Source organism: Lycorma delicatula, chromosome 3 (genome assembly GCF_047948215.1).
Source record: "Lycorma delicatula isolate Av1 chromosome 3, ASM4794821v1, whole genome shotgun sequence".
Taxonomy (NCBI): Eukaryota; Metazoa; Arthropoda; class Insecta; order Hemiptera; family Fulgoridae; genus Lycorma; species Lycorma delicatula.
This window is the reverse complement of record NC_134457.1, coordinates 158,346,666-158,369,327: the sequence shown is the minus strand read 5'-3', so window position 1 is coordinate 158,369,327 and position 22,662 is coordinate 158,346,666. Positions and strand designations below refer to the sequence as shown.

Genomic DNA, 22,662 nt, shown 5'->3' with positions numbered 1-22,662 from the left:
ATATGTGTAGACTACCGTTGGGCTGTCAACTCATCGCCGCAAATCAGCTTGTTTAACAACTGATTTTTTGAAATCGAAGGTTCTGAGGTTCAAATCCTAGTAAAAGTTAGTTTTTTTTATACGGATTTGGATACTTTGGTGGTTGGAGTTAAAACAAATATCTCAGGAATGATCGGCCTGAGTCTGTACAAGTCCACATTTCATTTACATTCATATATATCAACCTCATCTCATTGGGCCGTGGGGGAGGATTGCTTATTGTTCACTAATTGAACAAATTGCAACGCATACATTAAGAAAATAAAAAATAAAAATCCAGCTTTTAGAAAATATACAAAACAGTATCTAGTTATCTAGAGAATAAAACAAAAGAATAAAAAAAAATAAGTTACAGCATGTAAGTTCTACCCACATGATAGTTTCAACCATTATATAGTGTATAATAAAATTTATCTAATAAAAATTACACTCTATTTCTAATCACTTAGGTAATTAATATTAATGATATAATACATTAATTTGATTAAAACGAGATCTTTCATATTTAAAAATATCAACTTTTTAAATTTTTTTAAATATTTCGATTATAAAAACTTACATAAACTAAATCTAGATATGGAGAGTAAATATTTAATTATACGTAAGATTTTGACTTTTTCCTGTTGACAGAAAACGTTGGAATTAAAATGAGTCCATGGTTATATTTTGGTTGTTAGCTACATGTACTAAAATTTCAATAACCTTTTAGTTACCAGAAATTTGAGTATAATTTACTACGAGCATTATTTTAGTATTGTCCTTGAAAATTACGTACGATTTATTATTTATTTTTTACTTAAAAAGAAAAGAAATAAAAATAAAAGTAAAGAAAGAACTACAAACTACTGAATATGTACAATTCAAATGTATAGAAAGCAACGAGGAGGCAGACAATAGGCAAGAAATAAACGTTAATGCTAAGTAGCCAAAATAAAGTATTATTCATTCATACTCTTAGTTTACATTCGTATCCTGTTCGTTTAAAACCAACACCTTCTTATTTTAAAAATAAATACTACAACAATAGAGCCGATTTAAAACAAAGAAATTCATTACACGATCTATTCGTTCAGATGCGTTTTTACTTCCAATGAGGAGAAAGTTACTTTAAAGTGATAGTATTTGTGCTATATTAGTACCTAGGTACAATTACATAACATAATAATAAATGTTTACTATACATCTTACTCGGTAAAACCTTACGCATTTTGATGAGTTATACTTGTTATTGCACTTAACACTTTGATTTGAAATCATTTAGAGAATTATAATTTAAGTATATTAAATCGAATGTACGTTATGAAACGTAATTGGACATTCAAATACACCTATAATCAATTAGCTGTTAAAACATGCATATGCACAAACACAAACGTTAACGTTATCTAAAATTGTACAATATGAGGTTTTCATTTCAATACTTTTACAAGCCGTACGTACTTTTAAATTAAATAAAGAAGACTATACACTTAAAGGGTTAAGGGATTTTAACTATTTTTATTTTATTTACCATTCTTTAAATTTACATATTTTGAGACAGTGGAATAAGACGTAAAAATTATTTACACGTGAAACATTTTTTTTTTTTTTTGTAAACCAAAGGAAGAAATATTTTAATATTATAATTATTAATTTTGAATTAAATTGTATTAACATTTTAATTAAACTTCATATAGAATAACTAACTACATTACAAAAGAAGTTTTAAATTAATTTATTGTGCTAATCCTTTAATTTTTAACGGTTGTAGGGTTACGCTGTGACAGTAAAATGTGAAATTGGAAAAAAACAACGAAATTAAAAAGTTTCACATACTGACGCTTTTGAAATATGAAAATAAAATTAGGAAAATGTTGGAAATAAAGTGAACAGGTAAAGTTTTAAATAAAAATGTTTAAAGGAAATTTGTGGTAAAAAACCCACCTAAAACGGATTCACAAAAGAACAAGCTTGTATTTAAAGAGTTATATATTGTGAAGTACTTGATCCTTTTTTTTAACGAGCAAATTAAGGCTGAAGTTATCCAACCAAATGAAATGGACAAGAAAGCAAACATCATCAGTATCAATAAGATTCTAAAATTCTGTGGTCTAACAAAAGAATTGTACAATAAGAAACGGATCTCAAGGATGGGTAAGATCAGGTACTATACAACGGTAATCCGACGAGGAGTTTTATATGTGGCAGAATGCGTAACTCTAAACCAAGAGGAAATAGATAAACTGGAACTTGCTGAAAGACGTATATTAAGGAAACTCCTTGGCGCCAGAAAAAGTAACTGCGATTGGAGATTAAGAAAGAACGAGGAACTTTACCGAGAGTTTGATAAAATCACAGAAGCAATACGTAAGCAAAGAATGGCGTTCTACGGACATCGGATAAGAATGGATTCGAATAGGTATAGGAAAAAAGGTTTTGACAAGTGTAATGGTGACAAGACGTTCGTTAAATGGTTCAGTCAAAGAGGACCTAAGGGTAGCAAATATAAACGTGATGGATTTAAAAAATAGAAAGATGCTTAGGAAAAAGATTTTAGAATTCAAAGGAATCCAGAAGGAGAAAAAAGAATTCGCTAACCTAAAGTGGTCGGAAGAAAAGAGGGAGCGGCACAGTGAAAGAATGAAGGTGTAATAGAGAGCTAAAAACTAGCCAGAAGTTAACTACCGTATTCTACGTGGTTCTAGACTGATCGGTGTCGAAATAAAAAACAAGTGAGAAAGAGGAATGTGTGATACAGATTGACCATTCATTAATTTTACCGAAAATTTATGTAAAATAATACAATACGTGTACTTAACTTTGGCATAAACGATTTATTTATTCTTCTCGTTTATTATTTCCGTGATATGGTTAATTTATCTTTAAAAAGGCCCTTTTCTTTCATCATAAACTTTTTTACTACTTTATATTCGACAAATCTTTCTGACTATATTAAAACTTTTATACATTTCACTTTCTGCGTTAAGATCAACATCGACTTTCTGCTTTTTCGATGTTTGGAAACATCAACGAATCCGGCTCTACGATGGGACTATGCCATAGCGGTAAAAAACTTGTGATTTTCAGCAATTATTTTTACTTTCAAATCAGTCCGTAACTGTACGATTATTAAGTTTTACTGTTTTTCGTAAGAAAGTGAAAAATTAGATTCATTGTCAAAAATATTTTTGCCTAAGAATATTCACAGTGAATTTTGTTTGGTTCTTTGGTTTGGAGATTTTGAGTAATATATTTTTGAAATCATTCCTTCCTGTAAAACGTAATGTTACTACAATCCTTGCTGGTGATCGAATGTGTTTCTAAGAATGTTAGTGAACTGAAGCGGAGCGACATGAGCCTTACCTTTCAAAATATAAAGAAATAATTTTTTTTTTTTTAAAGTTATGTCACTATCAGTTAACTCTGGAGTATACCAATATTATTTTTCGGTAGTCGTGTACTAATATTTAGATTACCTTACAGTTGAAAAGAAACGAAATACTTTAGATAGTGGAAATTCATTTCTATTTTCTTTGAGTTGCTCAACCTCTAAGTTTCAATCATGTATGAATTACAATATTTACATTTTTCCACGCTGCAAGTAATAAATTACAGACATGTAGAACATTAACACTGAGTATCTTTTATAACCTGAAACTGGCCAAGTACGGATATTGATTTATATATATTGTATTTATTTGGGGGTTGAATAATCCATAAATTTTCAATGGATTAGGGGTTAGGAAAACTCGATTTTTTTTTCTTTTTCTGTGAATAGTTCCCCTCCCACGGCCCAGTGAGATAAGGATGACATGTAAATGAGTTGTAGTCTTCAATAGACTCGGACCGATCATTTAAGAGACGTGTGGTTATTTTAACCCCAACCACCAAAGTATCCACTGTTTAGTATTCAAATCCGTATAAAAGCAATAACTTTTTCTAGGATTTGAATCTCACAAATTTCGACTTGGAAAATCAGATGTTACCAAATGATTTTGTAACAAGTTAACCAACCACTAGACCAGCATGGTAGGCATCCTGAATATAATAGATATCTAATCTATTTTTTATCTTTGTTAGATGAGTTAAATTCGTAAAATTTGGCTATAGTATAGGATTCTCCGTATTTTGGTTTTATAAACATCCTAAGGTAAAACTGATATTTTCAAACTGATATCAGCAGCAAATTGCCCTTTAGAACTAATTGTCAGTTTAATAAATTCATGTACTGGAATCGTTAATAGAAAATCAGATAACAAGCATCGCATTAGAGTAGTTACAGTATAGAATCAACATTGTTGATTACCCATTTAATCATTAATTAGGTTTAACCAACATTGTACTAATTACTACGAAATGCAAACTCCGTACATTTCTGTGCCTGCATTTTCGTTACATAACCAGAATTAGCACGACTAATAATTATACTAAACTTATATTTTAATAGCGATTATCAAAATAAATATAGATGGATCTAAAGGGATAATATTTTAAACTTCACTTTTCCCTATTGTTGGAAACACTTTTTCTATCATCACTTTTTTACGTATTAAATTTTTTTCTTTTTTATAATAAAAATGTTATCTTTCTCAATTATTATTAGAAAGGCATGAAACTACTGTTAAAAATGTGTTTCTTTGTAGAAAACTATTGTAAAGGTTAATAATAATTAATTAAAATTGTTATTCCTTAATATAAAAAAAATTTCTCTATAACATTCAGGAGGATAGGTGATGGAAGAATTGACATATCGACTTATTTGAATATTTTTATCTTGTAAATAATAATTTACAATCGATAGAGTACATAAAACTCGTGAAGAATACTTTGTTAGTTCCTCTTAAAGAATGTTTATATATTTAAATTCAAATATTTATGTCGACGAGGTTTTCTATTTGACAGGATATAAATTGTTTTGATGTCGAGGCACAACAATGCAGTAATAAACAAAAGTTATTAATGATTCAAAATTATTTATCTAATCAATAGTAATTCAAAAATGTATATTTTTGAATTAAAATTAGAAGTTATTATAAACATATTAAATAGTTAAACAACATTAACCATAATGTTACACTGCAATTATTTATGTAGTAGTAATGAAAACGTTTTAAATATATTTTGCTATTTCTAGTCAGAATGCAAATGTAACTTTTTCCATTCATCAGTTTTAAGTCAACGACTGAAGGAAACATCATCATAAAAAAACATATTTTTACCTAATTAAATTTCAATAATTTTAAATACAATATTTCAGAATTAAAAGATATATCTATCTTTAATTTTTTTTATTTATTAATTTTTTTTGTTTTTAGACTGAGCAGATATTCTAATAAAACAGGCAATCAAGAAAAATATGGACTTATTTGCTATACAATTTTATTTTTATTATATTGAAATTCATCTTCTTTGAATTTTGATTTGTAATAAATTGTTACTTATATTTTACCATATATATTATCAATAAAAATTAATATAAAACAAATTTAAAAAAAACTTTTTTGAGTAACGAGTATCGATTGTTTTGGTCATCTTGGCCAATGAGAATAGAAATATGTAGCGTATGAAAAATGCCATACCTGACCGGCATTCGAACCTCCGGTTAATAAAAATATTGTTTATTATACGCTTTTATTTAACTCGCTTTAGGAATAATCAAATCTTGCAACTGCTATATCTTTTGATCTATGTATGAAAATCAATGAAATTTGGTACACGTATGTAACTTCGATGACAATACAGCACTACAGTGTCGTAATTTGATATGAACCACCCCCACGCCACCACACGGCCCTACACGCTACCCCTACCCTAAATTCATGCATTTAGTTGAAAATTTTCATTTCTCATCAACTATCGTATGATTGAAATTTGGAACACGTGTGTAACTTCGATGTGTATAAATAAATGTTTTTACTTTTTAGACTTAATAAACAAACAATAATATTCAGATATAAATATTATTAAGAATATTTTTTTATGTAAAAAGTTAATGAACAATAGTTCATTAAGACTAAAAAGTAAAAAATGAAAAAAAAAATACTTAAAAAAAATTACAAAAATATATTTGATTACATATAAAAAATTATTTTTTAAAAAAGCTTTTATTTAACTAATATTAATATTAACATTAATAAAAAAAGGAAACAAATTAGAAAAACCCTCTAAAAAGTAAAAAATAAGAATTAAATCAAATTGAGAATTTTAAACAAAAAAATATAATATATTAACAAATATAAAAATGCAATGAAAAGTAAAAAATAAATTATATAAATATCTAATAAATAACCAATAAATAAATGTAATAATTATTAAATTTTAAAATTAAAAGTAATGAAAATATTTAGTTAAATAAAAGCGTGGCGAAGTTTTTAAAAAGGTCAACGGGGTGAGGCTGTAGAGCAAGGTCACTCTCAGAATCTCGAGATTTCGCCTAATTAAGGTCTTATTTTCCGAGGCACATTTGTTAACAATTAATAATAATAATATTTTCAAAAAAAAGAATTTTTGCAAAATCGCACCCCCACCACAAAAAATGATCTAAATAAACTAGCGGCTAAGTGGGTATACTGCATCAATAATACCTTCTATCACCACAAGGAGCGCTAATGTATCACTGATGTACAGTTGTAGTCGGACTGCTATGTTGTAACGTCACAGGTGAGCGATAGAATTAAATAAATGAATAATGTTTAAAGTGTAAAAAAGTATTTAAAGTGGCCGCTAGTACCACTACATCCACGCGAATGAAATACCGTATGCGCGTGCGCGCTTAAATTAGAATCATTGAGTTAAATAAACAAAAAATATATTTAAATAAAATGATAAATATTTTAAATTAAGTTGTGTGTGTAAGGCGTGCATTAGAAGAAAGCCACTCGATGGGAAAGTCCTACAAATGCGTTGTCCGCTTTTTTATCTGTTCTTTATTAAATTTATAGAAAATCCTTTTATCATATAAGCATGCATTCAGTTTATCTGTATGCTTCCAGATATGTATTTGTATTTCTATAAATAAATAAAAATGAAAATAATATCAAAAATAAGGTAAAGGATCTTCTTTCTTTGTATGTGGTTAATATTTACGTAAATGTATGAGTATATAAGTAAAAATATTGAGCTTACGTCACACAGTTTTACTTTTCTGATTTCCTGATTCTCAAGCATCCTGTTCTGAATAATATTAAATACGGTCGCTATTTCAATAGAAAAAGCGCCAAATGCTACCGTTATCCGATTCAACAGACGTTATTGTGGATTCTTGTTTATAATACTCTCTTTGACATTTTAAACTCTTAAAATATCTGTGTTTTATATATATAGAAAAATCTATAAACTTACCGCATTTTATCTTTGTGAATAGGAAAATAAATAAAACTATTTGTTCATCCACTTACTTATTCCTCTAAATTTAAATATTGTAAAATACTAGTATTCAATAACGAAATTACTGATAGGTAGTGAAATAACAAACGTATTATGATTTATATTATTACTTAGCAAGAAAAAATAAGATCTCAGTTTCCGACCGTAAACTCTGCAAAAATAAACGACAAAAATTAAAATATTTTCTACTTAACATTATACTCCTTAATAGAAAAAATTTATTTGTGTAAGCAAAATTACAGTTTTGCAATCTTTTTCAGGCTGACTATAACGAGATAATGCCATTAATCGAACTAAAAAGTAAATACTCCTTTTCAGTACGATTTTAAGTTCAATAATACAATACACGGGATCGATTCATTAAAATTCTCTTAACTTAGTGATGTGCTGCTCATAAAAAACGACTGACACCTGATTACGACAGTCAGATGCAGCGGTTAGTTTACAGAGTAAACTAACCGCTAGAATCTTAGCAAGTCGAGTCTAATTACCGCCGTATACTCTACAGAATAGTAAGGATTTCCTAATAACATAGCGTGCTGTTTGGCATATAGTGACTGAAGCCAAACCCGTCATAATTAAAGACATTCGACTTTCAAAACAACTGAAGATGAAGCGGAAAGTTTTCTGATTTTCCCGTGAATTTTAGTGTTAAATTAAATTATTCCCGAACTCCGTGGCGGAGTGGTAGCGTCTCGGCCTTTCAGTCCTGGATTCGAATCCCGATCAAGCATGGCATTTTTAATACGCTACAAAATTTCCATTTCATATCCCTATGCATAACCTTCCAGTTTATATGGTGAATTAATCATCTAAAAAAAAAATTATTCAATTTTTAATGATTTAAATGATTGTAATGATCTAATAGCTAGCTTTTACATTCTTATTTTAAATTATTTTATTCATTAACTTCGATGTATTTGTCTAATTGTCCATAAAACCTAAATGTATTTTGTTTTGTAAATTTCAAATTAAATTATATAGTTATAGCATATGTACACTTATTGTACAAACAAAAAAAAAATACACATGTTAACATACACACTAACTGAGTAAGTTAATTTATATCCTTAACGTATCTAATGCAATAGAAGTATAGAAATAACTAATTAATGTCACTGAGAGTAATGATTGCCAATAAATATTTATTTTTCTACAGTGAAGAAGTTGTCAGGAATTACCCTTATTTTCCATACCATTTGACATGGCTTGAGCATGAGTGTTATTTTTTTTTATGATGTGAATTTCCCGTTGTATCAGATCACTAACAACATTTTTTTTAAAACAAATTTTTTCTTAATACTTATTTCAGTTTCAGTTTGGAATATATTTTTAATATAATTTATTAATATGTTATTGATTAAATTGAAAACATTATTTCATGAACTGAAAACAGTTATTACATATTTCTACTGCAGCATTAAACATGATAAAAATATTGAAAAAAACTTACTAACCTGATATGTTTTACAGTTAACATTTTTTAATAGTTAAAAGAAAAAATCGAAACAATTACACATACAAAGATTTAATTTTAAAACGTTAGCAAGAAATAACATGTAGATGAGATTCTTTCCTGTACGACAAATAGTAATATTTATATCGTTTATATATCCACCTGATTTAATTTTATAATTCTATAAAAGATTCTTTAACATAATTACAGAACATATACTGACAACACATAGACAAAAACGCGGTTTATATATATATATATATATATATATATATATATATATATAAAACCAGAATCTTTTCCCCTAAAATTTATTCATTCAAAAATTATATATTTCTATCTGGAATAATATTATAAATAGATTTTTTTTGTAACTGTATTTAAATATTATTAATAAATACCCTACCATAGAGGTTGACTAAATGGTCTATAATTAGCTGGATAGTATCTTATGTCAAAATCTTTTTTTTTAGAATGATGAGTATTTTCTTTAAGAACCTTGGAATGTGTTCTCTAACAACTGTTTAGTACCTGAAGCAAAACGTAGGTAACTGCGACATACATTTGAATTGATAAAGCAACATCATGTTGCGCTCCTATTATACTAAGTAAAATTATGTGGTTTTATCATAGGATTTAGGACGGGATAGTTGCTTACTCTTTGAAAGATGATCACTCTTTTATGCAGGTTTCTTTATTTCGTTTCAAGATCTCTTTCTCTAGGTGGTTTGTTCCTTTCTCCTCTACCTTCTCTTTTCTCGTATCCATAATTTTTTCCTTCCGTATTCAGTAAATTTTAGTTGGATGCAAGCTATTTTTATTTATTTATTTTTTTTTTTGTTTTTAGCCTTCAGAACCGCCTTTAGGTATTGCTTATAGGCGTAGCCAGTGACATTATTTCCTATTCCAACGCTTTCATAAAAAGATCGATATCGGGCTGAGCTGGTTATCCGATAAACTCAGACCTCCTAATATATATTATCCGAATCCAACCTACGTGTAGTTGAGTTTGGAAAAAAACGGATGCGGAACGCAAGCGATCATTTAATATCAATAAATATTATTCATGTTACGGGAAATTAGTCAACCTTAATTTAATAAAATAACCAGGAATGCATATTTTATTTGGGTTATCTGATTAATAACAAAAAATATGAAATACAAGAACGTTCAAGTTGAACCTTATGAGCAAAAAGCCAATAAAATATTTAATGGTCCGCATAAATGAAGCAAAGAGAGAAGAACAAGTCAGAACTAAGATTCAGAAACTGGAAGTGATAAAGAAAAGAAAGAGAGGAATATTCAAATTAAGATATAGATGAAGTAAAAGAAACCCTAAGAAAGATGATTAGATAAGTGAGAAGCATAGAATAGAGTGGAGTAATAAAGAAGAATTAATGATGGAAGCATTTCCATCCCCTATATGAAAGGGAAATATCAAAGATAGCAAAGTTTGGTTTTTAGCAGCTGCCAGTAAATTCTCGGCAGCTATAGTACAACATTTCTAATGTAGAATACTCTGCTAATATAATAATGATTCATTTCAGTCCTACCAACTTTTCAGAGCTTAGAATTGATCAGTGTCAGTATTTTACTCGTATATTAGTGTAAGTACTCGTACATGAGAATATTTGACAATCTTACTTTCAAAATACTGTTATTCTACCAAAATTTACAATATTCTTCGTTATTAATGATTTTTATATTTGCTCGTTTTATAATCAGTGTTTTTAACAAGTACAATATTGTTAGTGTTCGCTAATTATATGTGATATATAGATGTAATTACTCTTCAAGTATTTATTAGCTTAATTTATAGAATGGTTAACTGTTTACTGTAAATAATTATATGATAATCTCACGTATATAATGTTTACAAGTGAAAGATATACATTATATGTGACTTATTTGAGGTTATAATTTGTCACACAGTCGACGACGACCGTGCTGCAGTTGAATTGTTCCCGCATCAACCATTCCAGGACAGGATGACAAAGTTAGAGATGCCCGCAGCAAAACCCCTATCAACTACTAAATATGTTCCATTTGACTGAATAGATATATGATTTAAACAATTTTGTTCACGTAATACAAAATAAGCTTTGTTTGATATCGTGTAGTAAGCTGTTGTTTACTAAATTTATCTCTGCTGAAGGGAACTTTAATTTTAAAAGCTATTTTTTTATTTATTTATTGTAACAATAGACGACGTGCGTGCTATGGAAAATGATATAAAAAATTTTCAAAGTATAAAAAGCATAGTTCTTTCATGTTTGTTCAGTATCGATTACATTATGCCTCTAATATTCTTGGTAATTTTGTATTAAGCCTAATATAACAACAATAAGTCAAACAGACAGGCACCTCATGCTAATTCTTCTTCAAAATACACAAAAATGCATGATTCACGCAATAAAAATGCATTAAAGTTACATCAGTGTTTCTTTAATATATTTCATTCATAAGTTTTAGTAATATCTCTATTGTAGAGGTCACTGATTTTATAATTTAAAATTGCGGGTTAATTCCCATTCTTACCGATTAAAATTAATAATTTAATAAATCAATTCCAGCTGTAATGGGTACCTCACTTTTACTAACAAAGGAAATTAAAGTAGATCGGACATGGTATTAACCGCATCGCCTTCTTCCGTACCACGGGATGTGAAATGAGATATGCTTACTAGTCTCGTTAATATTTCTCTAGTTTCTTAGGTTAGGTTCAAGCCAAGGTTTATAGCATAATCAGCCTCGTTAGTATTTTTCAATTAAATTTTACATGTAGCAATTTATCTTGAATAAAGCAGGGAATCACTATTAATACCGTGCTAATAAATAATTTTTTAATGCATAGCTAGAAAATAATGTAGTTGTGAATAAAATACAATCAATTATCGCTCTAAAATTACTAAAAAAGTTTTTTTAACGTTTGTCCGCTAAATAATTAATCGTTATAGAAAATTAATGCTGAGTTTGCTTTTACATATAATTTTAAAACAGCTTACCAAATTCTAATTTGATTTTCTCAATCGCTTTCGGCTATTCTGCCATCTTCAAGAGGATGATTATGACTAACATATATAAAACTATAATCATACATTATTATTATTATTAAATTATATATATATGTAACAATTGATCGTCATTTTGTTCAAATTCGTCAAAAATTAAAGTTTTAAGTCGTTACATATATATAATTTAATTATGTAAGATTATAGTTTTATATACGTTAGCCATAATTATCCTCTTTAAAATGGCAGAATAGCCGAAAGCGCTCGAGGAAATCAAATTGGAATTTGGTAAGCTGTTTTAAAATGATATATAACAGTTATTATACCAAACGGTACCATGTTCGAAAAAACTAAATTAGTGTCTGCTTTACTTCACAAATATCTATCTTACAACTCTTGTACCTCTGTAAATTGTAGACCTTACGTATATTCCATGGAATAATAACTTTGTAATTAAAATAGTTTTAAATTTTCTTCTTTTTTAATTATAATTCATTATGCTATAAACGATTAAAAAACTTAAACCATTTTTGTCTTTCTAAAATACATTTTCATAGTTTTTTTAATTATTTTTTAAAATGATGATAATAAAGTTATTGGGAAAAATTAAAATTGATTTAAATATAGGCCGTTTGATTTTATAGTAAGTCATACTAATAATTAACAAATGAGAAATATCTGTACGTCTTAATTTATCAACAATTATTACTAATTATTTAAATATTATTTACTTGTACTAATAAATTTATTAATAAAAGCAAACTTATGGTATATTTGGATTTATACATTTTATTTATTTTTTTTACTTATCAATTAGGACATCTTCATTTTTTTTTAACGGATCATCCATTCTTTTTATTCTGTAAAAAACATCTTCTGATCGTCATAGTTCAGACGTAAATTAATTTTACGTAAATGAAAGAATTTTTTAAAGAAAAATTAAATCGTCTGCTTAGAAACTGAAAAATCGTCTTTCATTAGTATCTTATTGATATGGTATCGTGTGTTTCAAAATGAACATCAGGGTTTTAAAGTTGTGTAATATTTATCAATTTTTTCTTAAACTGATAAATTGTACATGAATGAAAGAGTACTTTAAACAGTTTTTCCTGTAAATATTCAATGTGAGCAACATTCATCACACGGCACGAATTCAGCTGATAGGAGAATTCATCCCATACTTTAATCAGCAAGTCTTTAATCAGACTTGCTGATTCAATCAGCAAGACAGCCGCTTCAATTCTGTCTCAAGTCGGATAGGTCAGCTGGTAACGGTGGTACATACACTTGATCCTTTATAAACCCCCAAGGAAAAAATAGCATGGTATCAGATCGAGCGAACGTGGAGGCAGCGGCAAACAACGTGGAGACCCTGTCATCTGGTCCCCGGTGACCAATCCAGCGGTCGGGGAGAATTTCATTCAACCAATCACGTTCAGTATTATGCCAGTGAGGAGACCGCACCATCTCATTGCTAGATAAAGTTCTGTAGTTCGTATTGCAGTTTAGAAAAGAGCAATAGTTAGACCATATCTAAGATAGTTCATTCCAGACACACTTGCTTTCGCGAAAAAGAACGGCCCGTAAACTTTCTGTCGAGATACAGCATAAAAACATTCAGTTTCGGGACGTCTCGTTCACACTGGAGTATTTCGTGTTTTCTGATCCCCAGATACGCACAGTATGAACTCGTTTATTTTACCATTAACATGAAATGTTGATTTGTCACTGAATAATACACAAAAAGAAAAACGTCTTCATCGTCACGGTGCATTATTTCATTTTCCGAAGTAGCAGGCAAACTGTAATATGTAGACTAAAACGTTTTAAATTGTTCTTTCATTTCATGTATAAGTAATCAATATAACTTAAACTTGAGAAATTTTACATAGGTTTAAAACCTCGATATTAATTTTGAAACACACGTACTTTAATCGTACATTACCGATATTATTGTAATATTCAAAGTCTCAGCGTAAAAATTCAAGAAAATTACTGAAAAAATATACACAAGAGTATTCCAGCAATTTTAGAAGCATAGTCTCTATATCAGATCTCTGCATTCCTTTCTTTATTTTTATCAAGACAGAAATTTACTTTCTTTGCATTTGAAATCTTTTCTTTCCATACACACGGTGGTTTTTTTTTATTTCCTACCTTCTGTTTGAATAAAATTAAAAAAATATAAAATGAAATAAATTTCAAAAAATTCAAACCGATTTTTAAAAAAAACTGCATTAATATTAGAAGAGATAAAATAATATCTTTTATTTCTTAATCGGTTTCGGAATTTGAAGTCGAATTTAAAATAAAGTTTAATATAAGTTAATTTAAAATAAAAAATATTTTAATTTTTTTGTTTCAAGTTTTATATACTAATTTTTTTTAAGAACGTTATATTCTTAATGGTTTTAATAATATGTTTTCGGTTTCACAAGAGCTTTCGGCATTTCGTGCGGAGGTCCCAGGTTTGAATCCCGATCAGGCATGGCATCTTTTCATACGATACCAAATTCCACTAGTCTAATTACCGTAGGTGTTAATGTCCTCTCTTTTATAAAAAATAAATAAATAACTTACAGTTGCTTTTAAATTAATTTAAAAATAGACATGTTTAACTATTTACATATTTTTTTAAATATATCTAATAAACCCGTAATGATTAAACTAATATTGTTATAACTTACCTAGTACGGGAATTAAATTAACAAAAGTACGAGGTAGATTTTCTTGTAAATAATCTAAAGCAGTTTGTAACTTTATACTATGCTGATTTGCAGAGGCCTTCACTTTATCAAAGCATTGTCCAGAACAAAGATCATTTGCTCCAAAAAATATTGTCACCAACTGAAAAATGAACATATATACAACATAGATAAGAATAACATAGAATTTGTTTGAAATTCAGCACAAAATTAATTAAATTTATACATATTATATGATATAGTGAATTGGATTGATAGTACACTGGTTTAGTCAGATTCTTTTTTTATACAGAACTATTTTAGCGATGTTTTTTACTAATTCAGAAGGTTGATAGCATTTTTTCACCCGCATAACTACAGAAAGGGACCATCGATTTTCATAAAAGAGCTTTTAAACAACTCCTCTCACTTTGTAAATGGTAATTAAAAAAGTTACATATTGTAGACTCCATTTTATCAAGTCAATATGTACACTGTTTGATACAAATTTAAGTAGTGTTTTAAAAAAGATTTTAAAATTACATAACAATTTCATATCATTATGAAGAAAAATAGCTATAAAATTAAATATATTTATTAAAAATTAGCGCTAGCATTAGTTCTTTCGTCGCCATTTTCGTTCATGGGTGGTGGTGGCAGGTTGGGTGTGGGGACTGTTTGAGGGTGAGAGCTGGTCGGAAGCGGGAGAATTCCTTTTTAAAGTAGGTTAATTTTTTTGTGCAATTTATTACTCTATGATAATGAGCTTTGGTAGGGCTTTTGCTCTTATTTAATTTTTTTTCTTATTTTGTTTTTTTTTTCATTTCGCTATTGAAATTGATTATTAATATGGCCAATTTAAAAAAATAATCCAATAGTACATTAGATTTATTTATTCGATATCTCTCAAAAATGGGGAGCAAAAGCGGGTAGTCCACCATTGATGGATGACATATCTAGGGGTACTAACCTTTCATTCTAAACAAACGTTTGGCGAAATCGGTTCAGTGGTTTAGACTAGATAATTGGTAAAAACCTCTTTCAAGGTTTTTGCCAATTGTTCTAAATATATAATCATAAAAATACTAACGTATACAATTACAATAAATTTAAATTTAATATAATAAAGAAATGAGTAAACATATTAATATAAATAAGTCAAAGGAAGAAGAGTTACAATTTATAAATTTAACTATAAATTAAATAAGACCGATTCCCGGCGGAGATGCCCCACTCGGGGTGTCCCCGTTAGAGGCATTGGCATAAAGACCGAGTCCCGGCTCCCGGAGTGGGGACCCAGGGACGGCATAGCCGGGCCTGGTGGATCCTACTCTGGGAGTTTGAAACGGGCGCAAAGTGAGATCCGACCGGCGGGCCGAGACTTGGAGGTCCATTAGAATAACGAACACTCCCTTGGGCTGCGTAATATTTAACTGCAGGATCCGGCTCAGGGAAGAAGAAGAAGAAAATAAAAAAAACATATAAAAAATAAAAAAACTAATATGATTTGAATCTCCTGCTCAGCAACCAGTTAATTTCCTTAAACTTAATACTCAGTTCTTTTCTCTTTTCCCTTACATGTACTTTCCACGTCAGACGACGATCACGATGAAGACCAAATTACCGTACACTTTGAGCATGCAGTATGAAAACATCATCGAGGTGGACTCGTGGGCAGTCTCCACTCCTCATTGCCAATTTCACATGACTCGACCTCTTTGATTAATCTTAATCTTCCATCTAAATAGCCATCCGTTGAGTTTGTTAATGTCAATTTATAAATTCAGATTGTAGCTTACTTGAAGCTAGAGATGGGTCAACATCGTCAGCCAAGATAGCCGTGTCACCCGCAAATGAAGCGACAGTGACATAATCAGATGTCGGAAGATCCGCTGTGAAGATAGAATATAAGACAGGTCCTAAAACCGAGCTGAAGAACTCCCAACTTAGTGTCAAAGAACACAGACAACTACTTATTATACTTCGCCTGCGGGAAACGTTAGTCCAGATAACTACCCAGAACCAAGTAATAGTTGTACACGACTATTCTGAAACCGATTTCGACCTATATGGGACCCAGCTTTGGTGTACTACAAGCAGTAGTAACGTCGAGATAATACATAAATTCTAAAATAAATTACTGAGAAGCGTACAGAAGCGCCTTGGTTCGTAAGAAACAGTGAGATACTATAATATCTGGGTTTACCGTATGTTCGAGAAGAAGTACAGTGATTCAATACAAAGTATGAACTGCGGCTAGACAACCACGTGAATCATGAAGTTATCTAGAAATCTAGACAATAATGAAGACGTTAGAAGCCTAAAACGACTCCAGGAATTGGAACTTGGTGACTTTATGTAATTTGAGTTTGAGCAGCATCAACTGAGTGTTACCCATCAACTGATTATTTCATTTCACTCAGTTGTAGTTATTTTTTTGTTATTAATTTTAGTTGTATTTTCTTTTTCTTTCTCTCAGTATTTCATAATTTCTCTTGTTTATTAATCCTTTCACTCTTTTTGTTTTGTGTTGAGCGATCAATGGTACTGTTCTCTTACTTAATTTTATGTATGTATTTACGAGTACATTAAATATTATGTATAAGAATATTAGTGTATAATTTGTGAGAAGCTTCGATGGAAGCCTTTCAACATGTGATTTTTTTATGTGATCATGTTACTTGTGGTCTCTTTATTATTGTAAATTTTATTTTGAAACAAAAAAAACATGATTTGAATATTAATTTTATTACATTAAAAAAAAAATAATTTTCGCAAAGGAAGGTATAAAATTCTTCGTCTACATTCTATAAATGCATCAAAATTTGAAAAAAAAAATTAAAAATGTTTAAGTCCTCATGAAATTTGGTAATGCTTGAATTTGTAAACATAAACAGATGGATTGGAAATTTTACAAACATTCAGTTATTAATTAAGAGAAAAATACAAGAGGAACTATCAGCCAGGAAACTGGTTCAAAATTAAAAAGGCATGAGTATTTTGAATTAGAAAACTTTTATGTTAAAAACGTTTTGCAGGTGGAAAACTGTTAGAAATTTAATGAATAATAAGGAAATACTAGTGAAATGTAAATAGACAATAATCATGAATTACTATTTCCTATTCTAACTTATATGTTAGTGTTGTCACACTAAACTATATTTAATGTGATAGGTTACTGCAAGTAGAATACGGACGACTTAGGAGAAGTCTTTAGGAATCATAGTAAAAGACACTGTGTAATGCGGTAATAAGTGAAGACTTGGTCTTCACCTAATACCGTGTTATTTAGAACACTACAGAAGAACTAAACAGGGTAGACCAAGATTGTTTTGGAACTAAAGATGAAAAAAATTGCAAAAGATTAATAACTGAATCATGCCCATCTATCGGGCTTCACTAGTCGTAAACTGACTTGTTTAACAGTTAGTTTTCAAATTTGAAGGTTCTGAGGTGCGGATCCTAGTAGAATTTAGTTAATTTTATACGGATATGAATACTAGTCAGTGGATACCAGTGTACTTTGGTGGTTGGGGTTCAATTCGATAGACGTCTGAGTCTGTACAAAACTACATACACTTCATTTACATATCATTCTCATCTCATTGAGCCATGGGGTAGGGATTACTTATTGTTCACTAATTAAACAGATTGTAACGTATAAATTAGGAAAAAAATTAAAAAATATATTCAATAAATTATTGTAATTTTATTAAAGAATAAGCAACACTCTTCACTAATTGAACAGATTGCAACATACACATTAAGAATAATAATTAAAATAATAGTAGTAATAATTGAATAATAGAAAGAAAACTTAGAGTAACACCAAGAAAAATATGGATAGATTATGTTAACGAAGATTTGCAAAAGAAAACAAAGTAGGAGAAAGTTTTCGACAAAGAATGTCGGAGGAACAGAATTCGTAGAGGTCAGCCCGATTAAATAATAGTTGAATAAAGGGAAAGGAAAGTGATGATTTGTGAAGTGATTACAACCATTTCGGGGATACAGAATCTCGTGGTCAGATATTGTAAGGTTTTCTTCTTCTTCCTTTTCATTAATAATAAAAATATATTGTTTGCGTTTTGTTAGAAGTGTTGTCATAATTTATTAAAACCGACAGTGACGTAAGGCTTTTTGTTTTATTTGAATATCAAATTAGTTTTCCTCTTTCATGTTTATTTAAACAAATTGCTGTTACAAAAATTATATATAGTCTATATTTAATACAGTTAATATTGAACTATGACAATTAGAATAATTAATTATATAATTTTACAGGTGAAGAAACCCTAATATATTTTAATTAATCGGAGTTATAAATTAATAATAGTGCACGTTACACAATCAAATAAAATCAGAATTTGATAACATTTTTTTTTTACAATTTTATCAATGATAAAATTAAAACATAATAATAATAAAGAGTATATTCTATTATTAATAAAATCGCAAAATAAAATTTTATCACCCTCAATAAAGCAAAAGAAAAGATGCCATGCCTAACCGGGATTCGAACCCGGGGCCCAGGTGAGGAAGTTCCGGGTTCGAATCCCCGGACATGCGAAATGTGGAATCTTTGGTAAACCAAACCATTTTTCCATACGTTACCAATTTCCACTGAGCTAATGACCATAGCTGATGATGCCTGCTCTTTCATAAAAAAAAAACAAGAAACTATATTAAAGTTCAAAAAAATAAATAAATTCAAGAGGCCCAGCAAAAAGAAAAATTATATATATATATATATATATATATATATATTCTGATTCACAATTAAAATTTTTGGGAAATGTTTAGTCTCGTTCACAGTATTTTTTAAATACATTGTAAATTTTTAAAGAGCCTACTAATATGTTATAATAAAGAAAATACAAATAAAAAATTTAAGTAATTCTTACATAGAATTTTTTTGTTTTTTTGTATTTCTTTTAGTACGTATTATATAATAATGAAAATACACAAAAAAAATCAAAATAATAAGTACACAAGGTTCATTACTAAGTTCTCCAGGCATGGCCAGCCCTAGCGTTTGCCGCTATAATAAACTCAAAACTGCTGCTCCCAAAGCTTCAAAAAAACTTTAAAATTAAAACAAAAACACAGATTATAAAAGAGCCATGTTAACCAGAAAAATGACAAATAGCTGAATTAAGACAATAATACTAATACAGATTTATGGAAAATTGTTTTATTGAAAAAAAGAAATTTACATTTTAACGAGCTAACGACATCGAATATACAAACTAAAACTAGAACTTACTATTTTCAGAGATAATTTAAATATACTTTTAATTATTGTACTAGTAAATAATATTATTTTCTTGATATAAGTAACGAAATATATTTTTGTGGGTTGTGTATATTTTTGCGCTCTACTTCAGGCGGTTTTGCCGCTAGGAGCACATATTTTTTTTGTCTACCTTGCCTACCGCCTAGGGCCGGCCCTGCTCCCGGGACTTTCATAACCTATTCTACTTATGAAAATAATGGATAAAGTCCATATGAATAGTGTCACAAAATGCTTGGTTTGCGAGTTACGGCTAGTGAAAGATTTCTCTCGGATTTCAGCTTCTCCGGTGAAATGAGGTCGTACTGAAATTTTAGGTCGTTAATTAAGGGACAAAATTAGTGATTTCTTATGGTATTTAACCTTAAAAAATGAATAAAACAGATCCCAAAAAGGTATCTACTGTAGTTTTTGTGAAATCTGGGGATAAACCAATAAATTGGGTTAAAACTCCCTTTTTTTATGTTTGACGTTCAATAACTTTGTTAAATGGATAAAAAATACATAAAAATTCTAAACAGCACTTATAGAGAATTTAATTTTGAAAAAATGGTGTAAGAAAGGTTAAATAAAACAAAGAGATATTAGAAAAATTTGAATTTTATCTAGAAATAGTACATTAGATCAAAGTGTAATGTACGTACCAGTTTATAATAAATGTTCAAAATGAGCCCGACATTTTCAACACATTTATTTGCACGCTTCTATACTTTTTTTTGTTCTTTTTAATTCATTACGGCTGTCTTTAAGTTGTTCAGTCGCATCCATAATGCGGACAATTTATTCCTCACGCGAATGTATTTTTGTTTTGTATACAATATTTTTCATCCATCCGCAGATGCAAAATCTAAAGGCGATAGATAAAGCGATTTTAGTGGCCAAGAGTGTGTATCTTAACGTCCGATTCAGTTCTCAGAGAAATGATAATTTAAGTGAGTGAAGCGACCCAAGAGAAGTGAGGAGGCGTGCCATCGTACTGGAAATATACTTTGCATCTCAGTGCTAGAGGAACATTTTCAAGCAGCTACAGAAATTTTTCTAGAAGAAAATGTAAGTAGACCTCAGCATTTACAATACAGCAATATTGTATAGTGTATTAAAATTATTATCAAAACAATTTTATTATGAAGGACAACGAAACTCATTCTCATTCTAAAATTCATCAGAAGCATGGTGCTGTTTATTTATTCATACCTTTGAAAAATTACCCACTAAAATATCTTAATATTACGAATATAAAGAATGATTTGGACATGAAAACTCTCGACAAGACTTTTGGCAAATCAAATCTTACAAAAAAAAACCTTTGATAATTAATAACATACATACAATTTTAAATAGATAAATCTTGATTTTCAAAACGCAAAAATATAGGTAGAAATGAAATCTCCTTTAAAATGGGACTTTGTTAATGTTGTTTTAGAAACGAAAGTATATTTCTAGTTTGTATTTTCGGAATGAACGTCTCAACACTACTTACTAACATCACAAAACATGGCATCTGACCTGGTACAACAAATATGAAAGATTTTTCGCGATCGTATTGAAATTCCCAAGTTTTGCATGATATTCCCAATTTAGTACATGATATTCCCAATTTATTAGCCCTATATCTCTCTTTTTTCTTCTGCATTGTCTTTACCTTACCCCATGTCATATCGGGTCAGCGTTTCCATGTTTAATTCTTTTCCACCTTTCCTCTCTATCTGGTTTTCTTCAACCTCAACCTCCCTTTCTCTAGGTCCTCGACAAGGTTATCTTTTAAACGTAAGATGGGTTTTCGTTTCTCACTTTGCTTTCCCCCGCTTTCAATTTTCCAACATACTCTTCATTGTTACTTTCCTGATGGCCATATCATCCCAGTTACATGTTTGTATGTTTTTGCCACAGGACCCTTCTACGCCGTTTATATGGGTAACAATTCCTTCCGTTTCTCATCACTTCTTTCATTCACCTTAAGATCCTCATTTCCTTTATTACTTCCACTTTCCTCATATTTCAACATTAAATCCTTTACTAAAGGATTTAATGTTGAATCCTCATACAAGGTATTAGTCAATTAAGGTTTTGGCAAGCCCAGGAAATATTTTAATACAGTTAATAAACATTTATTGTTTTCAAATGTATAGTAACAAAGTAAATCGAAATAAGCTACAAACTTTTTTGTTAAAATGTTAAATTTATTATCAGTTTTAAAGCAAGATTTGTTGTAAAACTTCAATACATCTTTTTTTTCAAGAAGTATGGTAATTTATAGATTCATAAATTACGAAGTTTAGTACATCTTATGGTTGAGAAGAGAGTAGAATTGTTTTAAAAATTCTTTAATGAAAAGATACCGCTGATAAAAACAAATATGAGATAAAAAAACATATTGATACGAGTATTTAACGGTGTAACTGACTCCAAAAAACTATCATAGTATGAAATGTGTACGACCACAGAAGGGTGTTATTGCATTTTTTAATGCGGTTACACAGCAGAGAGCGAGTCAGTTGGGATTTCGAAGTTTGTTTGTATTTAAGTACAGAAAACCTACTTATTTATCTTTTTCTAAACATTTTCTCTCGTGCTTAATGTATTTATGCACTATTTTTTTCTAGATGGCTCTACCAGGAAACGATAAAAGCAAAACTAGCAGAAACTTAATTTAATATGTTGACCAGTACTTTAATGTTTAAAGATTTAATGTAAACACTTTAATGTAAAGTACAATTTAATGTGTACTTTAATGTAAACACATGTTTAATGTCCATCTCACCGTATTCTCATAACTTGTTTACCTTTATAGAATTTGTTTACTTGGTTTTTTAC

General features: G+C 29.3%; 1 protein-coding gene across 2 annotated transcripts in view; it reads right to left on the bottom strand.

Annotated features, from left to right (window-relative positions):
* Positions 1–22,662, bottom strand: part of LOC142321006 (phospholipase B1, membrane-associated-like) — a 217,256-nt gene that overhangs the window by 67,549 nt on the left and 127,045 nt on the right. For both annotated transcript variants that reach the window (XM_075358998.1, XM_075359000.1), the window contains exon 5: positions 14,559–14,718. In XM_075358998.1, the coding sequence (XP_075215113.1) occupies positions 14,559–14,718 (160 nt within the window). The remainder of the gene's footprint in view (positions 1–14,558; positions 14,719–22,662) is intronic.